This window comes from Podarcis raffonei, chromosome 6 (genome assembly GCF_027172205.1).
Source record: "Podarcis raffonei isolate rPodRaf1 chromosome 6, rPodRaf1.pri, whole genome shotgun sequence".
In the NCBI taxonomy this organism is placed as follows: domain Eukaryota; kingdom Metazoa; phylum Chordata; class Lepidosauria; order Squamata; family Lacertidae; genus Podarcis; species Podarcis raffonei.
The window spans coordinates 99,384,026-99,406,420 of NC_070607.1; the positions used below are offsets into that span (position 1 = coordinate 99,384,026).

At 49.6% G+C, this 22,395-nt stretch overlaps 1 protein-coding gene across 1 annotated transcript in view; it reads left to right on the top strand.

Moving 5' to 3' along the window:
* Positions 1-5,100, top strand: part of LOC128415497 (translation initiation factor IF-2-like) — a 5,750-nt gene extending 650 nt beyond the window's left edge. Inside the window, exon 2 of the mRNA XM_053391738.1 lies at positions 4,889-5,100. Within this exon, the coding sequence (XP_053247713.1) occupies positions 4,889-5,100 (212 nt within the window). The remainder of the gene's footprint in view (positions 1-4,888) is intronic.
* The last annotated feature ends 17,295 nt before the right edge of the window (positions 5,101-22,395 follow it).

Here is a 22,395-nt window from a genome sequence, read left to right on the forward strand (position 1 = left end):
GTGCGCGAGGGAGCAGAAGGGCGTGCGGAGCGCGTCACATGATTGCTGGGCGTCACGTGCCGGGGCGGAAGAGAGGCTCGGCTGCCCGGGGAGCGTCCTGGGCCGGGCGAGGGGCTCCCTTCCCGGGGCGGCTCTGGCGGGGCAGGCCGAGGGGGAGCCGGAGCCCCGGCTTGGGCAGGCCTCGCCTCAGGCATCGGCATGGCTGTCAACTGACAGGCTTGGAAATAAGGGACCAGCAGCCAAAATAAGGGATTTGAGTCAAGCAGCTGAAATACGAAGCGAAAAGGGACCAGATAATTTGGGAGAGCAGCTCTGGTTTTGAGCCCTTCGGTTCCAGAGGTTGCTGCTCAAGCTGATGAAACACTGCAATTAAAGAACTCCAAGCAGCAACCACTTTTTGCACAAAACAAAGTCCAAGCTACGAAGATGCTGCTGCAGTTCTGTATCTTTTCTCTCGTGCTCCATCTGCAGCTCTCAGTTCCATCAGGCGGGGCGGGAGGAAGGGGGGGAATAGCACCCGAAGTAAAACCACAGATCAGACCATCTATGCTAGTCTACCACTACAAATCTATGGGAGAAGCGCTTGCGGTCCTTCCCTTGTAGCCCTTGGAACACCTGCCTCCTCGTCCTCTTTCTGAATTGCTTTCTCTATGGTTGCCCTCACTCTCCTTTCAAGGCTCCTCAGCAATTCATAGGCTGTGCCACACTGCCCATCTCATCCGGGTCCTTCGGCGGCGCAGCCACAGTACGGCCTAGCGGGGGCAGCGGTAGGCAGAGGGGAGGCCCCAGGCAGAGACGCTCAGGTTGGCGGCTGGGAGGAGGATGGCGGCGGAAGAACCCGAGGCTCCCGCCAGTCCCGGTGGGGAGGGGCTCCCGGGGGCCAAAGCTGGTGAGAGGGGGCCGGGCAGCCAAGCAACACAGTTGGAGCCTCCCTCCTCCCTGGCCGGCAGGAAGGGAGGGAGGGAGAGGAGCTGCTTCCTTTGAAACCTGGGAAATTTAAGGGCATCATCGATAAGGGACAGCAGCAGGACACGGCGCTGGGATAAGGGAGTTTCCCGCCAAATACGGGACGGTTGACAGCTATGGGCATTGGGCCTGGGGAAATGGGGAGCAGCAGGGGCTTCTCTGGCTCTGCCCTGAGGCATCCATGCCGCTGTCACCCCTCCCCCCAAAGCCTCAGGTATGTAAGGTTCCCCAGAAAACAGTCTCCAGAACCCCAGCAAAGCAGCAGCCTCTCTCTAGATTTAAAAATCTCCACTACTGCTGACATACCGTATTTTCCCGTGTATAACAAGCCCCCTATTTTGGGGCACTCAGAATTAAGAAAATAGGGGGAGATGGCCCAGAGCAGTGAGTTGTTTAGCTTTTTTTAAGGGGGGGATTGCCGAAAATCACCCGTCTGACCTACGCTGCCACTAGTGCATGTAGGAAAAACCACAATCATTGGTTCCCTTGCTGCCAGTCGCCCACCCAATTGCCACAGCGACAGCATATCAACACCAGCCCTTGCAGCAGCCACCAATAACACACTGACAATCTCTGGCTCGCAGCACCAACCAATCCCCCCCCCATGCACTATCCATGTATAAGATGACCCCCAATTTTTAACCTAATTTCTTAATTAAAAAAAAACCTCGTCTTACACACGGAGAAGTACAATAATGTGGGGTTGAAGGCAGCAAAAACAGTGGCACCTTGCAGGACTTCCTGGCTGTGCTCCTGCTCCCTCCTTCTCTCCCTCAAGCTGCGGACCCTTTTTTGAAAACAGTGGGAAGGCCAGAATCTCACCAGACCTGTTAGGCAGTGGCGTAGCGTGGGTTGTCAGCACCGGGGCAAGGCAAGTAATTTGCGCCCCCTAACCCATGGATTTGCGCCCCCTAACCCATGGATTTGCGCCCCCTAACCCATGGATTTGCGCCCCCTAACCTGTGGATTTGCGCCCCCTAACCTGTGGATTTGTGCCCCCTAACCCTAACCCCCAGATGTTGCGCCCGGTGCGGCCGGCCCCCCCTGCACCCCCCATGCTACGCCACTGCTGTTAGGTCTAGAGCAGGACGTCCAACTCCCAATAGACTGCGATCTACTCACAGTATAAAAAAACTGGCAGTGATCTACCCATTGTCATAGGATGGACCAAAGTCCATCCTATTGGGGGGGGGAAGGAGATCACCGAGGGGCCAAAGATCTACCAGGAACACCCCACAATCTGCCAGTAGATCACGATCTACCTGTTGGACGTGCCTGGTCTAGAGTGTTCAGTTTCGGTCTCTGCTGCCCCACCCCCATTTCTGCCAGGGTCTCTGTTTTAGACCTGCCTCTTCCCTGTCTCGTGAGAGCTCCAGAGGCTTGTCGTGTGCTGGAAGTTTTGTGTGTCTTCAGTAGTTTGGACACCTAAGGGCTACGTCATGCACTTCTGGCAGGGAGATATTGCATGACGCCCCCTTGGGTGCTTTCTGAGAGAAGTGAGAAGAGGGTCCCTCCAGAAAACGCCTGCAGAAGAGCTGGAGTGTTTGTAACTAACTGTTGCTTCCATAAAATGGGAGAGACGCTGTCAGACCATCATGCTTGGAAAGTGACAGATGTTTGGGCCTTACGGTGTTCTGCATAGTGCCCAGAGGTTCAGTGTCTCAAAAAAGGTGGATGGCACAATAGCAGCCACATCCCGGAAAGGCTCTTGGTGGCTTGGCATGGCCAGAGGTAAGACATCATTTTGGGAACGGGGATTCTGTTTATCTACTGTGTGACCTGAGAATGAAAACCAGCAGTCGTCTCAAAATGCAAACCTTTGTGCACAGTTCCTTTGGGGTTCAGCTGAAGTCTTGCTCTGCAAACTCCCAGGTGCTAGGACTCAGAGTAATACCAAACAGTATTGCTCAGAGGAGACCTGTTGAAAGCAATGGGCGTACTCTGATTAACTTTTTTAATACTGCTAAAGGAGTTCCCCCTAGTTTCCTCTTTGCTCTCTTTTTAGTTGTATACCAGTTGATACCTAAGAACACAGGAGCCTGCTGGATTAGGCCAATGTCCCATCTAGACCCGCATCGTGTTCCCACAGTGGCCAACCCAAGTGCCCCACTGGAAAACCTACAAGCAGGATTTGGAGCACAAGAGCAACTCTCCCCTCCTGTGGTTTCCAGCGACTGTTGTTTGGAAGCCTTGCCATTTATGTTGGTGGCCATTACTGCCTCCTTTCAGATTGAGTTCCATAGTTTAATTTCTGTGCTGTGCATTGTAGTCTTTCCTTTTATCTGTCTCAGATCTTCTAACATTCAGCTTCTTGTGTTAGGAGAGAGGGAGGAGACTTTTTCTCAATGCCGTGAATAATTTTATAAACCTAGTTTGATTGGTGATGGAGTAGTCTGGAGTGAATATGTCCATTTATTGTGTCTGGAAATCTGGGACCAGTCTTGTCCTGCTGAGAGTGGTGCTGCTTTCCTTGTATTGAGCTTGCTGTCCCACGAGCAGTGGGGGTAGGCTCTGCAGTAATGCCCAGATCCGGACACATTTCCCTCTCTGTCTAAAAATGAGCTCTTGGCTGGTGCCAGAGCAGCTCTATGTTTCTCACCCTCCCTCCACACCTGCCTCTTTCCATCTCCCGGTTTCACTGCTCTGCCTTCCACCTCTTGGGTTCTTCTTTCACACTCTGATTAGGGAGCCAACAATTTGGTTTTTGGCTCTGCTAAGTGACTTAGTATTGACACAGTCTTCTCAGTGGGGCTGGAGGGAGTCTGGGCCAAGAGGGCTAGCAGGGTGGATGCTGCAGCAGTGTTCCAGTTGTTCATGTAACCCTCTGCTCTTTTGCCAAGGGTCCAGGCAGCACACCAGACAGCTCCAGAGACACTAGCCAGAGCCTCGCTTGCAGGGTGGTGTCCCCAAAGGGCAGACAAAGCCTTTGAATTGGGGTGAGCCTTCCAAGGGGTCAGGCTCCCCCATCGATCCTCCTCTCTGGCTTTTGGTTGCTTCACCTCTGCCCAGTGCACAGAATGGTTTGGTGCTCAAATCCTACACCTCTCTTGCCTTTCAGGCCATGTGACATGTACCCCAGTTTAAATCTGTGTGCTGGCTTTCTGTTTGCTCTCAGCTCCACCACAGACTCCTCCTTTTTGAAGCCTTCTATGCCACCCTGCCCTCTCTGCTTCCTGTGGCCTTTGCTCCTCCACCCTCTGCCACGCAGAGGTCGCCCGGACCCTTGAACACTTCTGCCCCACGTGCCTTGAACTCTTGGAATATTTCTGTCTCAGGGCTTCCTTGGGCCCTTCTCAGAGGTTTGCTACCACAAGAAGACTAGACACACAGAGGTAGAGTGGGACTAGTGGGACGGTGCCTGCTAGCCCCACCCGCGGCATCACATGCTGCCAGCATCACATGGGGGGGGGAGCCACCCCTGTCCCATTCTGCTTTCAGATCACATTTATTTAATTATGTACAACTTACGTTCTCCCTAAGATTATAGCACACCGTGAATTTTATATCCTTCTTCCATAATCTTTCCCATTGTTCCATACAGATACTATATCCAAGATCTTGTGCCCATCTCGCCATTACAACTTTAACTTGCTCTTCTTTCACTTCCCATTCTAATAAATAGTTGTATATTCCTGAGATATGTTTTCCTTTATTGTGAGTTAGCTCTTTTTCAAACTTGGATGTTTCTTTTGCCAGACCATCTCTCTTGTCTAAACTCAATCTTTGGTTTATTTGAAAGTATTGGAGCCAGTCTGTCAAGTGGCTTTATTTTTTCAACATTGGCTTATCTTCAACAAATTCTAGCAGTACTCGATAGTTGGGCCATTCCTTTTCCATATGCCTTTTTTTGACTGCTATGGCTTCTGCAGGAGAGGTCTACAAGGGTATCTTTGGCTCTAACAACCTTTTATATTTCTCCCAGATCTTATACAGGGATTTTCTTATCACTTGATTCAAGAAACCCTTATGGACCCTCACTTTATCATATATCAGATAGGCTTTATAGATGGCACCAAACTCCAGGAAAACTTGCTAAAATGTATAAAGGTAGATCACCAACCTCCTGGAGGTGCAAAAAAGAGACAGGGACATACTTACACATGTGGTGGAATTGCACAGTCATCCGGGAATTAAATAATGAATTCAAAAAACTATTCAGATTTACATTCAGAAAAAGACCAGAAGCCTTACTGCTAGGAATAATGTCAGCGGAAATCAGAAAAGATATAAGACCATTGTTTATGTACGGAACAACAGCAGCCAGAATATTAGTGGCAAGAAACTGGAAAAATGAAACACCACCCTCAATAGAATGGCAGACTCTTATGATTGAATACCTAGAACTGGCAAAAGATGTCAGGGAAAGTAAGAGAGCTCTCAAAGCAGAAAGTATGCAAAGAATGGAAAATATTCAAAGATTACCTAAAAACATATTGTCCAAATAACAATCTCCTTGCGGAATTAAACTTACCCTTGTAAAATACAATGTGCAAATGTTAATTTGTTAGAGTACACGAAAACAAATTAGGGTAATAGAAGGCTGTGCGTTAAATGTAAATAACAATACAAGTACAATGAGAAGAATTGGAAATCCTTTATTTAGAAATTCAATGAACGATTGCATAATACAGTGGTACCTCAGGTTACAGACGCTTCAGGTTACAGACTCCGCTAACCCAGAAATAGTGCTTCAGGTTAAGAACTTTGCTTCAGGATGAGAACAGAAATCGTGCTCTGGCGGCACAGCAGCAGCAGGAGGCCCCATTAGCTAAAGTGGTGCTTCAGGTTAAGAACGGACCTCTGGAACAAATTAAGTACTTAACCTGAGGTACCACTGAAATGCAAATTCTTGTTTTGTATGTTTTTCCCCTCTTTCTTTTCTTGTCTTAATCTTTTCTTTTTTATCTTTATGTGTGTATCTGTATTTGTATTTTAATTCAATAAAGATGATGTAAAAAAAATTATGTACAACTTACAAAGTCAACAAAAGATCCATAAAAGCATTTTAAAATATCAGTAATTGCTGGCTAGTTAAAAGTCATGTTTTGAATGCCTGTGTGAACAAAGAAGTTTTCAAATGATATCTGAAGGAAGAGAGGGGCAGTTCCTGCTCGACCGCTCCCCGCAAGGAGTTCTCATCTTGCCTCAGAAGTCCTGTTGGTGCCTTTGACACAGCCCCACAATCCCCAAACCCCTGCAGCAGGGGTGTCCAAACTTTTTCCAAAGAGGGCCAGATTTGATGAAGTGAAGGGCTGTGAGGGCCAACCAAAGGGCCAACCAAAGGTGTTGAGCTTTTTAAAAAGGATTTTACCCCAGGAAATGAACTGCCATGAGGGCCCTGGATTAAACCGACCGGCAGGCCAGATTAGGCCCCCGAAATGGACTTTGGCCATGCCTGCCCTACAGAAACAGCAATTGACCTGCAAGCATTTCCTGCCATCGCTCTTCCCTGCCTCTCCTGCACTGGATTTCAGATTGTAACCGCCTCTGGGCAGGCAGTGGTCTATTATTCCCGTCAAGCACCAGTTCCACTGATGCCATTTTATTATTTTATCTGCCTACTCTCTTATTAATATTGTTAATCTTGCGCCTGCAGCTACCTGTTTCACAGTGGAAGATGATATTTGCATCTGCTGCGTAATCATTTGAAGTTTGAATATCTGCCTAAATCCTCTTGCACGTTTTTTCAAAGGGGGACGGGGGAGGGAAAATGCCTCCCCTAAGGCGATAATGTCTTGGAAATGAAAAGTTGGCTTTGCATATTCAGGACACAATTCTCCGTTTCATGTTCATAAGCCCTGGAAACCTCTGCACCGAGGGCCAAGAGTGACCAGAGTTTCTCCAATACCCTTTTGCTCAGAGCATGAAGAAACCAGTGACCAAGGTCCGTGTCCCTGGGCTTGCAGAAGGATCTGGCAGGGCTGGGTCCCTGGCTTCTGGGTTTGCCATATTTCAGCCCCTAGGTGGGAGTTTGTGGCTGTGATGCAGAATGGTCTGGTCTTCATGTAGCCTCTGAAAGTCCATGAAGTTTCCTTCCTCATTGATGTCCAGTAATGCCCATGGCCCCTGGTCCCATCACCTCCTGGCAAATAGAAGGGGAAGAAATGGAGGCAGTGAGAGATTTCACTTTCTTGGGCTCCATGATCACTGCAGATGGTGACAGCAGCTACAAAATTAAAAGACGCCTGCTTCTTGGGAGAAAAGCAATGACAAACCTAGACAGCATCTTAAAAAGCAGAGACATCACCTTGCCAACAAAGGTCCGTATAGTCAAAGCTATGGTTTTCCCAGCAGTGAAAGCTGGACCATAAAGAAGGCTGATCGCCGAAGAATTGATGCTTTTGAATTCTGGTGCTGGAGGAGACTCTTGAGAGTCCCATGGACTACAAGAAGATCAAACGTATCCATTCTGAAGGAAGTCAGCCCTGAGTGCTCACTGGAAGGACAGATCCTGAAGCTGAGGCTCCAAGACTTTGGCCACCTCATGAGAAGAGAAGACTCCCTGGAAAAGACACTGATGCTGGGAAAGATGGAGGGCTCAAGGAGAAGGGGACGACAGAGGACAAGATGGTTGGATAGTGTCTTCGAAGCTACGAACATGAGTCTGACCAAACTGTGGGAGGCAGTGGAAGACAGGAGGGCCTGGCGTGCTCTGGTCCAGGGGGTCACGAAGAGTCGGACACGACTAAACAACTAAACAACAACAACAACATGCTTTGCATCGTGACAAGCACTATGAACAAAAGAGGATAAGGAGAGTCTGCTGGCCAGGCCAGTGGCCCATCTAGTGCAGGATCCTGTTCTCACAATGGCTGAACAGTTGGGCAGGGGTAATAATAATAATAATAATAATAATAATAATAATAATAATAATTTATTATTTATACCCCGCCCATCTGGCTGGGTCCCTCCAATCACTCTGGGCAGCTTCCAACAAAACACTAAAATACAATAACCTATTAAATGTTAAAAGCTTTCCTAAACAGGGCTGCCTTCAGAAGTCTTATAAATGTCAGATAGTTGTTGTTCTCTTTGACATCTGGTGGGAGGCGTTCCACAGGGCGGGTGCCACTACTGAGAAGGCCCTCTGCCTGGTTCCCTGTAACTTGGCTTCTTGCAGCGAGGGAACCGCCAAAAGGCCCTCGTGCTGGATCTCAGTGTCTGGGCAGAACGATGGAGGTGGAGGCACTCCTTCATGCCCAAAAGCCGTCTCCTGTGCTTTCCAGCAAGTGGTGTTCAGAAGCACCCCTGTCTTCAACTGTGGAGGGCAGAGCATAGCCGTGGTGGGTAGGAGCCATCAGCGGTCCTCTCCATCGATTTGTCTAATCCTCTCTTGAACCCATGCAGCTGATTCCACTCTCTTCTCTCCCTCTCCCCAAACGGTCCTGCCCTTAAAGCATCTAATATTAAAATGAGCAAGGAGCACTTAATCCTGCTCCCCAGGAGTATTTGAAAACTCATTTTCTGAATGTAAGAATTTTTAAGGGGGTCAAAGGGCCCCTTGGGAAGGTTGTGTGTTGTGTGAAGAGATGCTTGTTTTTGTCTTCCTTGAGCCTTAGGATGCAGCATCCGCAGTGAAGAAAGTTGCCCTGGATCTCGGACCAACATGCTCCCCAGCCACTCTGAAGGAGTGTTGTCGTCAGGCAGGAGGTGGCCACCAGGAGGCAGCACTGAGGCTGCTATGACTTGCAGCACAGCCCATCTTGGTGCGGTGGCAGAATCAAATGCTGGAAGGGGATTTAAATATATATATTTATATTTTATATTATATATATTTTATATTATATATATTTATGCCTGGCGTGCTCTGGTCCATGGGGTCACGAAGAGTCGGACACGACTAAACAACAACAACAATTTATATTTTATTAAGGTGATTTCAGTTAAAAGAAATAAAGTGCTCCAGAAAAAATAGAAGGAAAAGTGAGGGAGAAAAACAACAACAAAGATACATATAAAAGGGAAAATAGGCCAAAAAAGCAATATATTCCCGTACATTCTGGTATAAATTGGTATAGTATTATTGTTCAAGTGCTTTTGAAAATGCTAATAGCTGCCTACATTTTGTATAAACTCATTCCAAATGTTACCATATTTATCCATACAGAGTCTGTGCCTGTAAGCTGTGCGTTCATAAATTGGCTGAAGGGTATCATATCTTCATTTTTCCAATTCCTCAATATCAATCTCTTGGCCATCATTAGGGCATGGAAAACCCATTTCATATTCATATATGTGTGTGTGTGTATATAATTTTTTTATTTATTGTCTATTTAATAATATACGTTCACATCATTTCACTCAACGTCCCTGGCTTTTTAGAGCCTGTCCACTTCCTTCCCTCCCACCTCGTGGCTTTCAGAATTTACCTTTATCTTACTGCATTGTGTACATTTTCCAATTCTAATTACACACCTTACAAAATAACTCAAAATTTAAATCAATATAGAAAGGTAGAGAGTTTCTCATTACAAGTCTTCAAACAACCCTGCTAGTGATGCTAATTGCTTGGAGTAATCTTTCAGATGTCATATAAATTTCCTGGAAAATCCGTTTCCGTTGTCCCGTTGATAATTTCCATACTACAGGTATATAGTATAAAGATTGTAACTTTTCCTGCACAGTCAGGACTTTCTCCCCAGACTTGTTAAGTAAAGACACGTGTTTCAGAGAGACATTGCCCTTGTCCATCTCCAACACTGAGCTATCTTTGCTAACCCTTATACAACCGTAAAGGGGTTCGATAAACTCTGAATATTATTTTCTGTTGTTTTAGTCTTAATTTTAAATCTAATTGCACCTTAGGTATTGAAGCTAATACATTATCCCACTGTCTGGGTAATAATGATAGGTGATGTGACGACAGAAGTAGCCCACCTTTGGGAATCCTGGCTCAAGAACATAAGAACACGAACATAAGAACAACTCTCCCCTCCTGGGGTTTCCAGCAACTTGCTGCCTCAGGTGTGAAGGCAAGCAGAGCCATCCTGGCTAGGTGCTAATAATAATAATAATAATAATAATAATAATAATAATAATTTATTATTCCTTACCTCTCTCGCCCTGACCTAGCCACTGTGATCCACGCGACGGTCACCTCCAGACTGGATTATTGTAACTCGCTCTACGTGGGGCTGCCCTTGAGACTGATCCAGAAACTCCAGAGGATGCAGAATGCCGCAGCGAGACTCCTTACGGGGTCTTCGCTGCGAGATCACATTCATCCGGTGCTATACCAGCTGCACTGGCTCCTGGTGGAGTACAGGATCAGGTTTAAGGTGCTGGTTTTAACCTTCAAAGCCCTATACGGCCTAGGACCCTCGTACCTACGGGACCGCCTCTCCTGGTATGTCCCATAGAGGAACTTACGGTCTTCAAATAAAAACATCTTGAAGGTCCCAGGCCACAGGGAGGTTAGGCTGGCCTCAACCAGAGCCAGGGCTTTTTCGGCTGTGGCTCCGATCAGGTGGAACACTCTGTCACAAGAGACTAGGGCCCTGCAGGACTTGACATCTTTCCGCAGGGCCTGCAAGACAGAGCTGTTCCACCAGGCCTTTGGTCAGGGCGCAGCCTGACTCCCTCCTTTGGCAATCTTTACAAAACTTTAGTTTATGGTTGCCATCAATTTTGATTTTAATTAATTTTTATAATGTTTTTATAATGTTGCACTATTTTAGTGTTGTTAGCCGCCCTGAGCCCGGCTTCGGCTGGGGAGGGCGGGATATAAATAAATTTATTATTATTATTATTATTATTATTATTATTATTATTATTATTATTTATACCCCACCCATCTGGCTGGGTTTCCCCAGCCACTCTGGGCAGCTTCCAACGGAATATTAAAATACAGTAACCTTTTAAACATTAAAAGCTTTCCTAAAGAAGGCTACCTTCAGATGTCTTCTAAAAGTCTGATAGTTGTTCTTCTCTTTGACATCTGGTGGGAGAGTGCTCCACAAGGTGGGTGCCACCACCAAGAAGGTCCTCTGCCTGGTTCCCTGTAACGGCTTCTCACAGTGAGGGAACTGCCAAAAGGCCCTCAGTGTCTGGGAAGAACAATGGGGGTGGAGACGCTCCCTCAGGTATACAGGACCGAGGCTGTTTAGGGCTTTCAAGGTCAGTTCCAACACTTTGAATTGTGCTCAGAAATGTACTGGGAGCCAATGTAGGTCTTTCAAGACCAGTGTTATATGGTCACAATAGTCCTCTTCATGAATTTGTATAATCTAGGGTTTGGGGGCACTAGGCTGGGGACAGCTGATAGAGGCAGGGGTCAGCCAGATACTTAATGGGTTTAGGAAAAGGGCATTTGATGCTTATGCCCACCATGTTTGGGCCGGTCAGTCGTGCTGGGACATCTATGCTGTCAAAGAAGAGAGACCAGGATACTGTTCTCAAAGCCAGTGATTACTGAAAACTATCCCCCCCCCCAATATCCTCCATGTCTTCCCCACATCTTTAAAACCATTTGTGAGAATGGCCACTGCAAAATCATCTGTGGTTGAATTCCTTGGGATAATTATTTATGGTGTTCAGGGGGAAAAAACCTTCCCTTTTTATTTAAATCTTGTTTCCAGGAATCTCGGTGAATGATGTTTCTGTTCTTGAGAAACTGTTGTCAGATCCTATTTCCTTTCCACTCCCAGCAATGTTAAAAAGTTCCCCACATGTCCTCATTTACCTTTAAATCTGCTCTCAGGAGTTTTAAGTGATGTCTCTGCATTTTGAGAAACGGTTGAGATCTCATTCCCTCTCGTGATGTTAGAAAGTTCCCCATACGCCCTTCACTGAGCCTCTTAAGGATCCAAACCTTGTCTTTGGAGAGGTGATCCCTTCCCATCAGATCCCTTTCACAGGATTTATCCTTTTGAAGACAAGGGTGTCCGGTGAGGCCCACCCCACAGATGGAAAAACTCAGCTGAGCTGTGATTGTGTTTGTGTGTTGTGCTTTGCAGGGCTCTTTTTGCTGATAGAATCAGAATTCAAAATGACCTTAACAGATTGGGGAACTGGGCCCAAGCTGACAAAATGAATTTCAGTAGGGACAAATGCCAGGTTCTGTACTCCGGAAGGAAGAACCAGGTGCACAAATATAAGATGGGGGACACCTGGCTTACTAGCAGTACATCTAGGGGTCTTGGTGGACCACAAGCTTAGCTTGAGTCAACTATGTGGTGCAGCAGCCAAAAGCTAATGCTATTCAAAGGCTGCATTGACAGAAGCATCAGGACCTAATCAAGGGAAGTAATAAAGGTAAAGGGACCCCTGACCTTAGGTCCAGTCGTGGCCGACTCTGGGGTTGCGGCACTCATCTCGCTTTATTGGCCGAGGGAGCCGGCATGACTAAGCCGCTTCTGGCGAACCAGAGCAGCGCACGGAAACGCCGTTTACCTTCCCACCAGAGCGGTAACTATCTACTTGCACTTGGACGTGCTTTCGAACTTCTGGGATGGCAGGAGCAGGGACCGAGCAACGGGAGCTCACACCGTCACGGGGATTCGAACCACCGACCTTCTGATCAGCAAGTCCTAGGCTCTGTGGTTTAACCCACAGCGCCACCCGCGTCCCTCAAGGGAAGTAATCGTCCTGCTCTATTCTGCCTTGGTCAGATCACACCTGGAATTGGATGCTGACAAGCTGGGATGTGCACAGAGGAGGGTGAATGAGATGATCAAGGATCTGGAAACCTAGCCTGATGAGGAGCGGTTGAAGGAGCTGGGTATGTTTAAAACCCAGAGGAGATATGAGAACTGACTCATGGAAGGTGGAGCAAGCTTGTTTCAGACTAAGAATCGGGAAGAGCTTCCTGAGGGTGAGAGCTGTTTGACAATGAAATGGGCCTCCTCATATGGGTATCTGCCAGGGGTTCTTCAGCTGTGACTCCAGAGTTTGAAGGGCCCACAAGGGTCATCTAGTCCAACCCCCCTTCCAACCATAAATCTACAATCCCCCTCCTTCCAAGGGCTGCTGCCAGCAGAGCCAGCCCTGGGCTTGTGGTCCCCTCTCCCTGGCCTGGTGCCCAGGCTTCTTTGGGCGTGGGCCTTCCTCCTGCCCACCAACATGCCCTCCTTACTAGGAGCCTGCAGGGGGGGGCATGCGCTCTGTGGCTGTGGCTGGCTCACTTCCACCTGGGCAAGCGGCTCTTGCATCAGCAGCAGCAGCTGTGTCATCAGAGGTTGAGCAAAGCTGCTGCCTCTGCCTGTGCCAGAAATGGGCCTTACTTCACCCCTCTTGCTTCAGCCTTGTCTGGTCTCTTCCGGAGAGGAGGGAGGGGACACATTGCTCAGAGGGTACATTTGTCACACCGGGGCGGGGGGGGGGCTTCCTTCCCTTGGAGGCCGTTCCAGATCTGTTGACCAGAGACTGAGGCTTGCTAGGCTTATGGTGCCATTCTTCACCTGGTTCCCTAAGTGCCCTGGACTGATCTGGTCCCAAGAAGAAAGTGTTGGGCTTGGGACTGGTTCAAATGACCGGTTTAGGGTGGTGTTAAGAACATCAGAAGAGCATCTGCTGGATCAGGCCCAAGGGCCCACCCAGTCCAGCATCCTCTTCTCAGAAAGGCCAATCCCTGAGTTTGCTTCTCTAAGCTAGGTCACCTCAGAGGAATTGATTTCATTCAATTTAATACTCACATGCTGCTTTTCCAACAACAAAGCAGCGCACAAGGATCACAACAGCAATATACATACATTGCAATCGCTGCAATATACAAAACCCCAGTTGCTGGCACCTGTCGGTCTTGAGAGACAATGGAGTGTGCCTCCCAGGGTCAAGTCAAACTACTGGAGAATCATGGCAGCTGCTGTGGATCCAGAGACCGGTGACTTCTGACTCAGGGGTCAGCAACCTTTTTCAGCTGTGGACCGGCCCACCGGCCCTCAGACCATGTGGTGGGCCGGACTATATTTTGAAAATAAAAATAAAAATGAATGAATTCCTATGCCCCACAAATAACCCAGAGATGGATTTTAAATAAAAGGACACATTCTACTCATGTAAAAATATGCTGATTCCTGGACCATCCATGGGCCGGATGGAGAAGGCGATTGGGCTGGATCCGGCCCACGGGCCTTAGGTTGCCTGCCCCTGTTTTAACTGTTACCTGCGGTGTTTTTGCTGTTGGCAGCACCAAAGTAACCTTTCTGGGGCGCCAGGCTGGGCAGTGTGGAGAGGTGCTGGGCTGCCCAGATGACAAGACCCTCCTCTTGGCATCACTGTCGGGTCCAGAGGAAAGCAGAGCAAGACATTGGGCACCAGCTTGGCTGCAGCAGTTGCTGGAAGGAGGAATACAAGGCGCCATCCAACCACCTTAGGGACTTCGCTACGGATCTGTGTATTGGGGTTTACCCCCTGGGCCTTTCTTCTCCCAAAGATGTCCTGCAAGGCAATGGAGGTTTGGGATCAGAGACTTCCTTCTCCTAGCTGGGCTATTGATGTAGAAAAAAACCTGCTTCTTTTCCCTTATGGGGTATCCAAGAGCCCGTATAGAGTCCTTAATTGGGCTCCCTATTGGTAGGAGAAAATAACAGAGGCCAGCCAGAGAATATTGAGAAGCAAAGCAGCTAGTAAGCCTGATCTTTATTAAACTGTTGCAACAGGGTCCTCACTCACCACACGCAGGAGGGAGGAGGAACCCAGAACAATGGTGTGCAAGGCCTTATATAGACATTGCCACCCTGTAGATCAAGACCATCCCCAGAAACATCATACATACATCACAGAAGGGGTGTAGCTCAAGACCACCACCCCAGATACACCATACATCACAGAAGGAGGTGGTCTACAACAGAAATCCTGTCTGCCAGGATACCTGACAGTGGTCACTGGTTGCTTTACCTGGGCAGCCTCAAATACGCCCTTAAGACAGGTAAGCAAAAGACAATGGAGAGGCTTTTCCATTTCCTTCCTCCTTTCAGAGAAATATTTGAGGTCAATTTGGGAGAGTCAAAATGGTTTCAGGATTGCTCTCCTGTACTATTTCAGACACGTGGTTTACATACTTATGTATGTGTTTGCCTTGTACATTTATGAACATTTATACATTTGAGAACTTAAATTCTTTTAACACTACCTTTCCAGGTAGCAAGCCTCACCTGCCCCCCACTTCCCTCTCCAGCAAGTGCAGAAACCACCTTCTTGAGCGAATAACGCTAGTGGGATTTCAAGAAGTTCTGTAAATGATAGAGGACTATTGTATTGATGAAAACTAAGTGTCTGAAGGTTTATAAAATGCAATATAAAATTAGGAAATGCGTATTTTAAAATTTGAATAATGGATGATTGTCAGAGAGGTTGAAGGAAGTCTAAAAGAGAAAATATGTGATAAATTTAGATTGGATACTATAAATGTATGTTGGAAAATTTAATAAAAAATTTAAAAAGAAGAAAAAGAAACCACCTTCTTGGCTGTTGAACCCACTGCTGGTCTCATCCACTCGATCCGCTGGGGCCTGTCTTCACACGCAGGGTGTGTCGCTAACTTCCCAAGAGTTTGAGACCCACCGGCTCCCCTCACCTGTTTAGCCGGCCAGTCGAAGCAGTTCCCAGGATTGTCTCTGCTCTGGCATGCTGACAGCTGCTAGGAGCCACAGGTGAGAGCTGAGTGCAGGGTGGGGACCAAAGGTAGACAATCTACAAACACACACTGTTCCCCACCAGAGGTACCGCCCCTTCCCCAACACCCCAAAACACAATAGCACATAAAGCAAGCTACTACAGTGGACGCTTGGGTTGTGAACGTGATCCGTGCGGGAGGCACATTTGCAACCCGCAGCATTCGCAACCTGCAGCGCCGCGCGTGCACAGACACAGGTTGCGATTCGGCACTTCCGTGCATGCGCAAAGCGTGATTTAGTGCTTCTGTGCATGTGCGACCGCCAAAATCCGGAAGTAACCTGTTCTGGTACTTCCGGGTTTTGGCATGTCCGTAACCCGACAAAACACAACCTGAAGCGTCTGTAACACAAGGTATGACTGTACTGCTACAAATTCATCACAACAATTGATGCAACACAGTAAAGTCTTAATGTCCACCATATCTCTGGGTTCAGGGACCTTGTTGCCAGTCAGGATGTGGCCCAGGGAATCTGCCTCCTCCTGGCTCAGAAGTGGCCTCTTAGCCCAAGAGGCAGGACAGAGGAGATGCTCTGGAAGGAGGAGGGGTCTCCGGAGTGCTGAATCCACTGTGAGAAGAAGATGCTGGACTAGGTGGGCCATTGCCTGACCCAGCAGATGCTCTTCTTACCCCACGGTTTCTGCTGGAGGCTGGAGCCTGCCCCAAGCCCTCTCCTTGACCTCCAGCGAGAGGCTCTCAGGGTTTTGTTATTTCCCTGGAGGCTCCTCCTTGGCCTTCTGCAGTCCCAGCGTTGAGGTTTCCTGGCTTCCAGCACATCTCAGGGGTTGCTGATTCATCAGCCAGGTTGGTTTACAAAAGGGGGAGAAAAACCAGCCGAGTGTGGCAAAACGAGCGAGAACAACAAGGCTGGGCTGGAGACACGGAGCCTGAGCGGTTGGGTCACATGAGCTGCGGGGCCGGCTGGGAATGAGGGGTTTGGGCGGTGACCACGCTGCTCTGGGGCTGACCCCTGGCCCTTTGGCCTCTGCCCTGAGGACCCTTTCCTACGATTTGCTCCCATCAGCCTTCCCCAAGCTGAGGCCCTGCAGATATTTTGACCTGCAGCTCCCATCAGCTGCGGCAGAAGCATTTGGAGACGCCAGCTTGCCAAAGACTTGCTCTGATCATTTCCCCAGCCTTGACCTGAGGGTCCAGGGCGAGCTGGTTGTGGCTGCTCCCAGGCAACTTTGGAACTCCATTCCTGGAGAAGTTACTGGCTCCCTCCTTGCTGTCCTTTGGCCGACGGGTGAAGAACTTCCTATTCCAACAGGCCTTTGGGAATGGCTGCTTTTAAGGAAAAGGCTGGTGCTGTGATGCTTTTATTGTAATGATTTGCATGTTTTAATAGAATGTGTACGCATGCGTGTGTAGTTTTAATTCTGAACATTTAATTGGTTTTTATTCTTATTTTTCCTGTGTTGTTAGCTGTTTCAATTTTTATCTGTAAGCCACCTTGAGTTCCCGTCAGGGAAAAAGGCGGAATATAAGTGATTACTATAATAATAATAAAATACAAAAAGAACATTGAAAACCGTTTCAAAAAATGCACAACCCTACAAATAAGGATGGCAGCATCACTTGGGCCTCCAGTGCAGGGACCTCATCCATCCATCATTCAACCCCTGACCACATTGTCATCCGAGGCGCTTGGGAGACTCCTGGTGGAGGAGCATTCAGGGGCTGGCCTGGTGGGGTTGCAGACCCTCGTTTCCCAGATCCTGGTGCACTCTAACCAATTCCCCACCAGGGGCTGTTCCAGCAATCCCAGCCCTGCCACCCACCCCAGTCCTCAGGCCTTTCCCAAGGCATCTGTACCTGCTCCTGCCCTTGCGGAAGGCGGCAAGAGTTTGTGCATGTGAAACATCAGGAAGGCCTTTCTGACGTGGAGAGCTGTTTGACAGTGGAACCGACTCCCTGGGAAGGCGGTGGACTCTCCTTCCTTGGAGGTTTCTAAGCAGAGACTGGAAAGCCTCCAGTCGAGGATTCTCGAGCTGTGATTCCTGCACTGCAGGTGGTTGGGTTGGATGACCTTTGGGGTTCCCACCATCTACAGTTCTGTGAGTCTGGGAAAGTGCCCCCGAGACTCCCCTCATGCTTTTTGTTCACAATGTGTGAGAGCGTTGCCAGTGTGATGGGCTGCAAGGTTTTACTAGTACCAGGGGTTCTTTAGCTGTGGCTCCTACATTGCGAGGGGTTGAGCCAAATGACCCTTCCATTAAACGTGGATCCTGCCCTTTCCTCCAAAGAGCCCAGGGTGCCCAACTTGTTGATCCTAGAACAATACCACAAAAACTTCTGGAAAATAGTTCCAAAGCAGACACCTGCTCTCAGACTTGGTGATTTCAGGGTTGCCAGGGGCAGAACTTCCAACCACCACATCCCTGGGTAGACAGGTGTGCCGTTAAATTTCCCCTAGGAGTTCACAGTGAGGAAGACATGCCTCACTAAGAAGGGCATTCCCCTGTTTTTGCTGCTCCTGAGATGGTTGGTTTTGGGGAAGTTATGTTTTCAACTCCTTGGGTCCCAAGCCATTTAAGGAGTCTTATGAGCCTTGTGCGCTATTACTAATGCCTTGAATTAGCCAGTCCCTTGCTCTGAGAACCAGTGACACATGCTTGCATCAGGATGCCCTGTTTGCCAAACGAGCGGCTGCTGTCTGCATAGCAACAGCCTCCAGACCGTCTTCAAGGGCAGCCTCACACAGAGCGTATTACAGTAGTCCAGCTGGGAGGTCACCAGAGCGTGGACAGCTGAGGTCCAGGAAGAGCTGGTGAGCCAGCCTAAACTGGGCACAAGCACTCCTGCACACAGAAACCACTTGAGACTCCAATGACAAGTTGGAATCCAGGAACAGCCTTAGGCTCCTGTTCCTTCAGGAGGAGAGCTGCCCCTTCCAGGTCAGACACCTCCCTCCTTCACCTGGGAACCCCGCATGGGCCCACCTCTGTCTTATCAGGAGTCAACGTCAGTTTATTAGCCCCCTTCTGGCTCCTCACTGTTCCCAGATGCACTGCTCAACATCTTCACAGCCTCTCTTGATCTTAATGGACTGGAGAGGCAGAGCTGCTTGCTCTTAGCATATTGGTGGTGCTGTGTTCCCCATCCAAGGAGGACAGTTCCCTGTGGTCTCATACGGAATGGCATAGGAGACAGGCCAGGCCCGTGTGGGACCCACAACTCAAAGCCATGGGACTGAGCAGCGGCCTCCTGCCACTATCTCTTAGCAACTACAGTGATACCTCGGCTTACAGGCGCTTCAGGTTACAGACTCCGCTAACCCAGAAATAGTACCTTGGGTTAAGAACTTTGCTTCAGGATGAGAAGAGAAATTGCACAGGGGCGGCAGCGGGAGGCCCCATTAGCTAAAGTGGTGCTTCAGGTTAAGAACAGTTTCAGATTAAGAGCGGACCTCCAGAACGAATTAAGTACTTAACCCGAGGTACCACTGTATAGGTAGGAACAGAACCACTGTAATACTGGACCTTCAGCTCCCACCCCCTGAGTCGCTCCAGAAGGAGTCTGTGGTCAATGGTGCCAAAAACCACACAGAGGTCAAGGAGAACCAGCAGGGTCACACTCGCCCTGTTTCCCAATAAAGGCAATCAACCAGGGTGGCCAAGGCTGTTTTGGTGCCAACGCTGGGCCTGAAACCAGACTGCAGTGGCTCTAGCTTTTCTGCTTCCTCCAGGCATATCTTGACCTCCCTTCATCCAGGAAGGGAATGTTAGAGGCTGGACAGCAGTTTTCTCAAAACCTATGGATCCAGAGAGGGCTTCTTCAAGAGGAGATTCACCACTGCCCCTTCCAAGGCGAAGGGCATTTGATAATGGGCAGGGATCAAGGGGGCAGATTGCCAGCCTGACACTGCAACATCCGAAACTGATCCCAAATGGTGTGATTAGATGGTGTTCCAGGGGCCTCTGATGGAGCTGAAAAATTCAGTGGACCTGAAGAGGACTAGCCCTGGAGGGGGACGGTAAGGGGGCTGGGCTAGGGCACAGACTGGGAATATCAGGCTCTCTGGACGTGAGCCTATGACCTGCTTTTGCAGGGAACCCCCTAATGGGTGTGTGAGAGGCAAAGTCACCTTTCAGACTCCTTGTGAGCAGAGCCAAGCCTGGCAGGATCCATGCGCTCTGTGCATGGAATTAGGAAGCCTCCCTCTCTCCCCAGAAGCGATGGTGGATTTGCTGTGGCCGTGGGCATCTCGTGCCTCCACTGCTCCGGAAGGGGAAGGAGTCCATGGCTGCCCCTTCCTCCCCACCAGGCTGACATCACCAGCCCCACGGTGGGCGCACCAACCCCAACCTACTCCTTAAGCTCTTCCTAGAGATTGGAAACAGGACCTGGGAATCAGCTGGGTGCTTTTGGGGATGTTGGAGGAAGGATCCTGGCCTCTTCTGTGCCCCTCGGGACGAGGTGTTTGTGGCTGGCGCTGAGCAGGCGCCTCAGCTGGGCTCCTGCACCACGACCTGCTCCTGGCCCAGGCCGGCTTTGATGTGGCAACGTGAGCTATGTTCATCCTGGGCTGGCGTCACTTTCACATTCTGCTGACTTCCTCTGGCTCTTGGCTCAAGCCCAGCCCTGGCTGGGAAACGGACCCCACTGCCTGCCAGGAAGGCAATCACCCTCTCCCAGGTAGGTGAGCCCCTCCGTGCTCCAGAGGGCCTGGGGGGCCTCATTCCCCCCTTGTTCTGACCACTGCAGAGGGAGGCAAAGATGTCCTTCCTGGGGGCTGGTCCCTCCCGGTCCTGATTCTGGAGGGCAGCAGGAGGTGGGGGCTGCTGCAACTGCCTCCTTTTTGGGGATGGCTCACCTGCTCCTATACTCCACCTGTCTCAGCCATCCGCGCAGACTGTTTAGGGGCTTGAGAGTGTGTGAGCAGACTTTGTAATGGGAGGAGGCAGGCCTTGCAGAGGAGGAATACTGCGGGGAGGCAGAGGAGAGAAATGGTTAGGGTTCAACCTGAGCCATGAAGCTCACTGGGTGACCTTGGGCCAGCCTAACCTACCTCACAGGGTCGTTGTGAGGATAAAATAGGGGAGGGAGGACAACTCTGCACACCACCTTGACCTCCTTGCAGGAAATGGGGGCTATGGATGTAATGGTGTGATTTATACCCCACCCATCTCACTGGGTTTCCCCAGCCACTCTAGGCGGCTTGCAACACATGTAAAAACATAACAAAACACCAAACATTAAAAGCCTCCCAATAAAGGGCTGCCTTCAGAGGTTTTATAGCTGCTCATCTCCTTGTCACCTGTAGGAAGGGCGTTCCACAGGGCGGGTGCCATCACCGAGAAGGCCCTCTGCCTGGTTCCCTGCAACCTCACTTCTCGCAATGAGGGAACCGCCAGAAGGCCCTCGGTGCTGGACCTCAGTGTCCGGGCTGAATGATGGGGGTGGAGACACTCCTTCAGGTATACTGGGCTGAGGGCGTTTAGGGCTTTAAAGGTCAGCACCAACACAGATTGGTGCTCAGAAACATACTGGGAGCCAATCAATCAATCAATCAATCAATCGGAAAGAGCATGAATCGCGAATATCAGGCTTGCAGGTTGTGAGTCTGTGGCCTCCTCACAATGGGAAGGACTGAAGCCTTCCCCTCCCCCACGGCAGGAGGAGACACCCTCCCAGTTAACTGATGGACACCCCACCCCCAAACTGGGGCTCTCAGGTTTTGGGGGCTCTTAATCTCAGTCGTAGTGGCTGGGGCCAATGGGAGCTGACAGTGAACACACACACACATGCCATGCTGGGGTCAGAGGCGTAGGAAGGGGGGCGGGGGGGCGAACTGCCCCAGGTGTCATCGCTGAGGGGGGTGACATTATGCCCACTGCCCACCCATGACTCCCAAGCCTACCCCGAGCCATCAATGTGTGTGGGGGGGGTGTGACAAAAATTTCCTGCACCAGGTACCACCTGACCTTGCTACGCTTCTGGCCGGGATCCCTCGACTTCTCCTGCCCCCTGGAAGGGACTGGACTACCCCAGCCCCACTCAGTGCTACGAATCTGTGATAGCTTGGGAAGGTTTTTGCAACTTGACACCTCTCCCCTCCACTAGCTGCGCAGAGATCATATTTGTTGGTTTTGTTCTTGCTATTATTATTCGTATCTTTATGTTTGTATCTTATTGTTATCTATGTGGAAATCGTTTCAGTTTGACTGTGTGCTTTTTGTTGTGTTTTCTCTATGGCTTCTGACTTTTGTTATGTTTGTAACTATGCAAATCTTGTTGTGTTGTTAGCCGCCTTGAGCGTGGCTTTAACTATGGAAGGGCGGCACACAACGATGATGATCTTGCAACCCAGGGGGCATCTTCCCTGCCTCCTGCATGTTGAAACTGGAGCTGCCCCAAAATGGTATCGCCCCCAAACTTGGGCTCATCCACACTTCATTTGTCATGGGTCCGAGATGTTATTTCTTTGTCCAAATTGATGTTTGTTCTGACTCAGCAGAAAACATCTGGTTTTCCTAGGGAAAGCAGTAGGACCAAAACAGAACTTCTCAGACCCATGCCTGGACCTCTCTAGCCGTGGGGTGTGTGTTGGGGGGGTGAGGGTTTTAAGAGTCCTTCTCCAGCCCTGGACAAAGCAGTGGGTGATGGCCCAGTGTTTCAGAATGGACCAGCCCTGCTGCACAAAAGCTGCCTCTGGTGCTGGAGAGAAGGGTTGTTGCACAACTGCCTTCGTGTCCTCTCCTGCTCCCAGAGCAGCTGGGATTTGACGGGTCCTGCTGCACAGAGAGAGGGAGCAGCGCCGGGTGGGGATTCCCAGAGAACACCCATGTGTCAGAGAGACTGGCTGCCGTGAC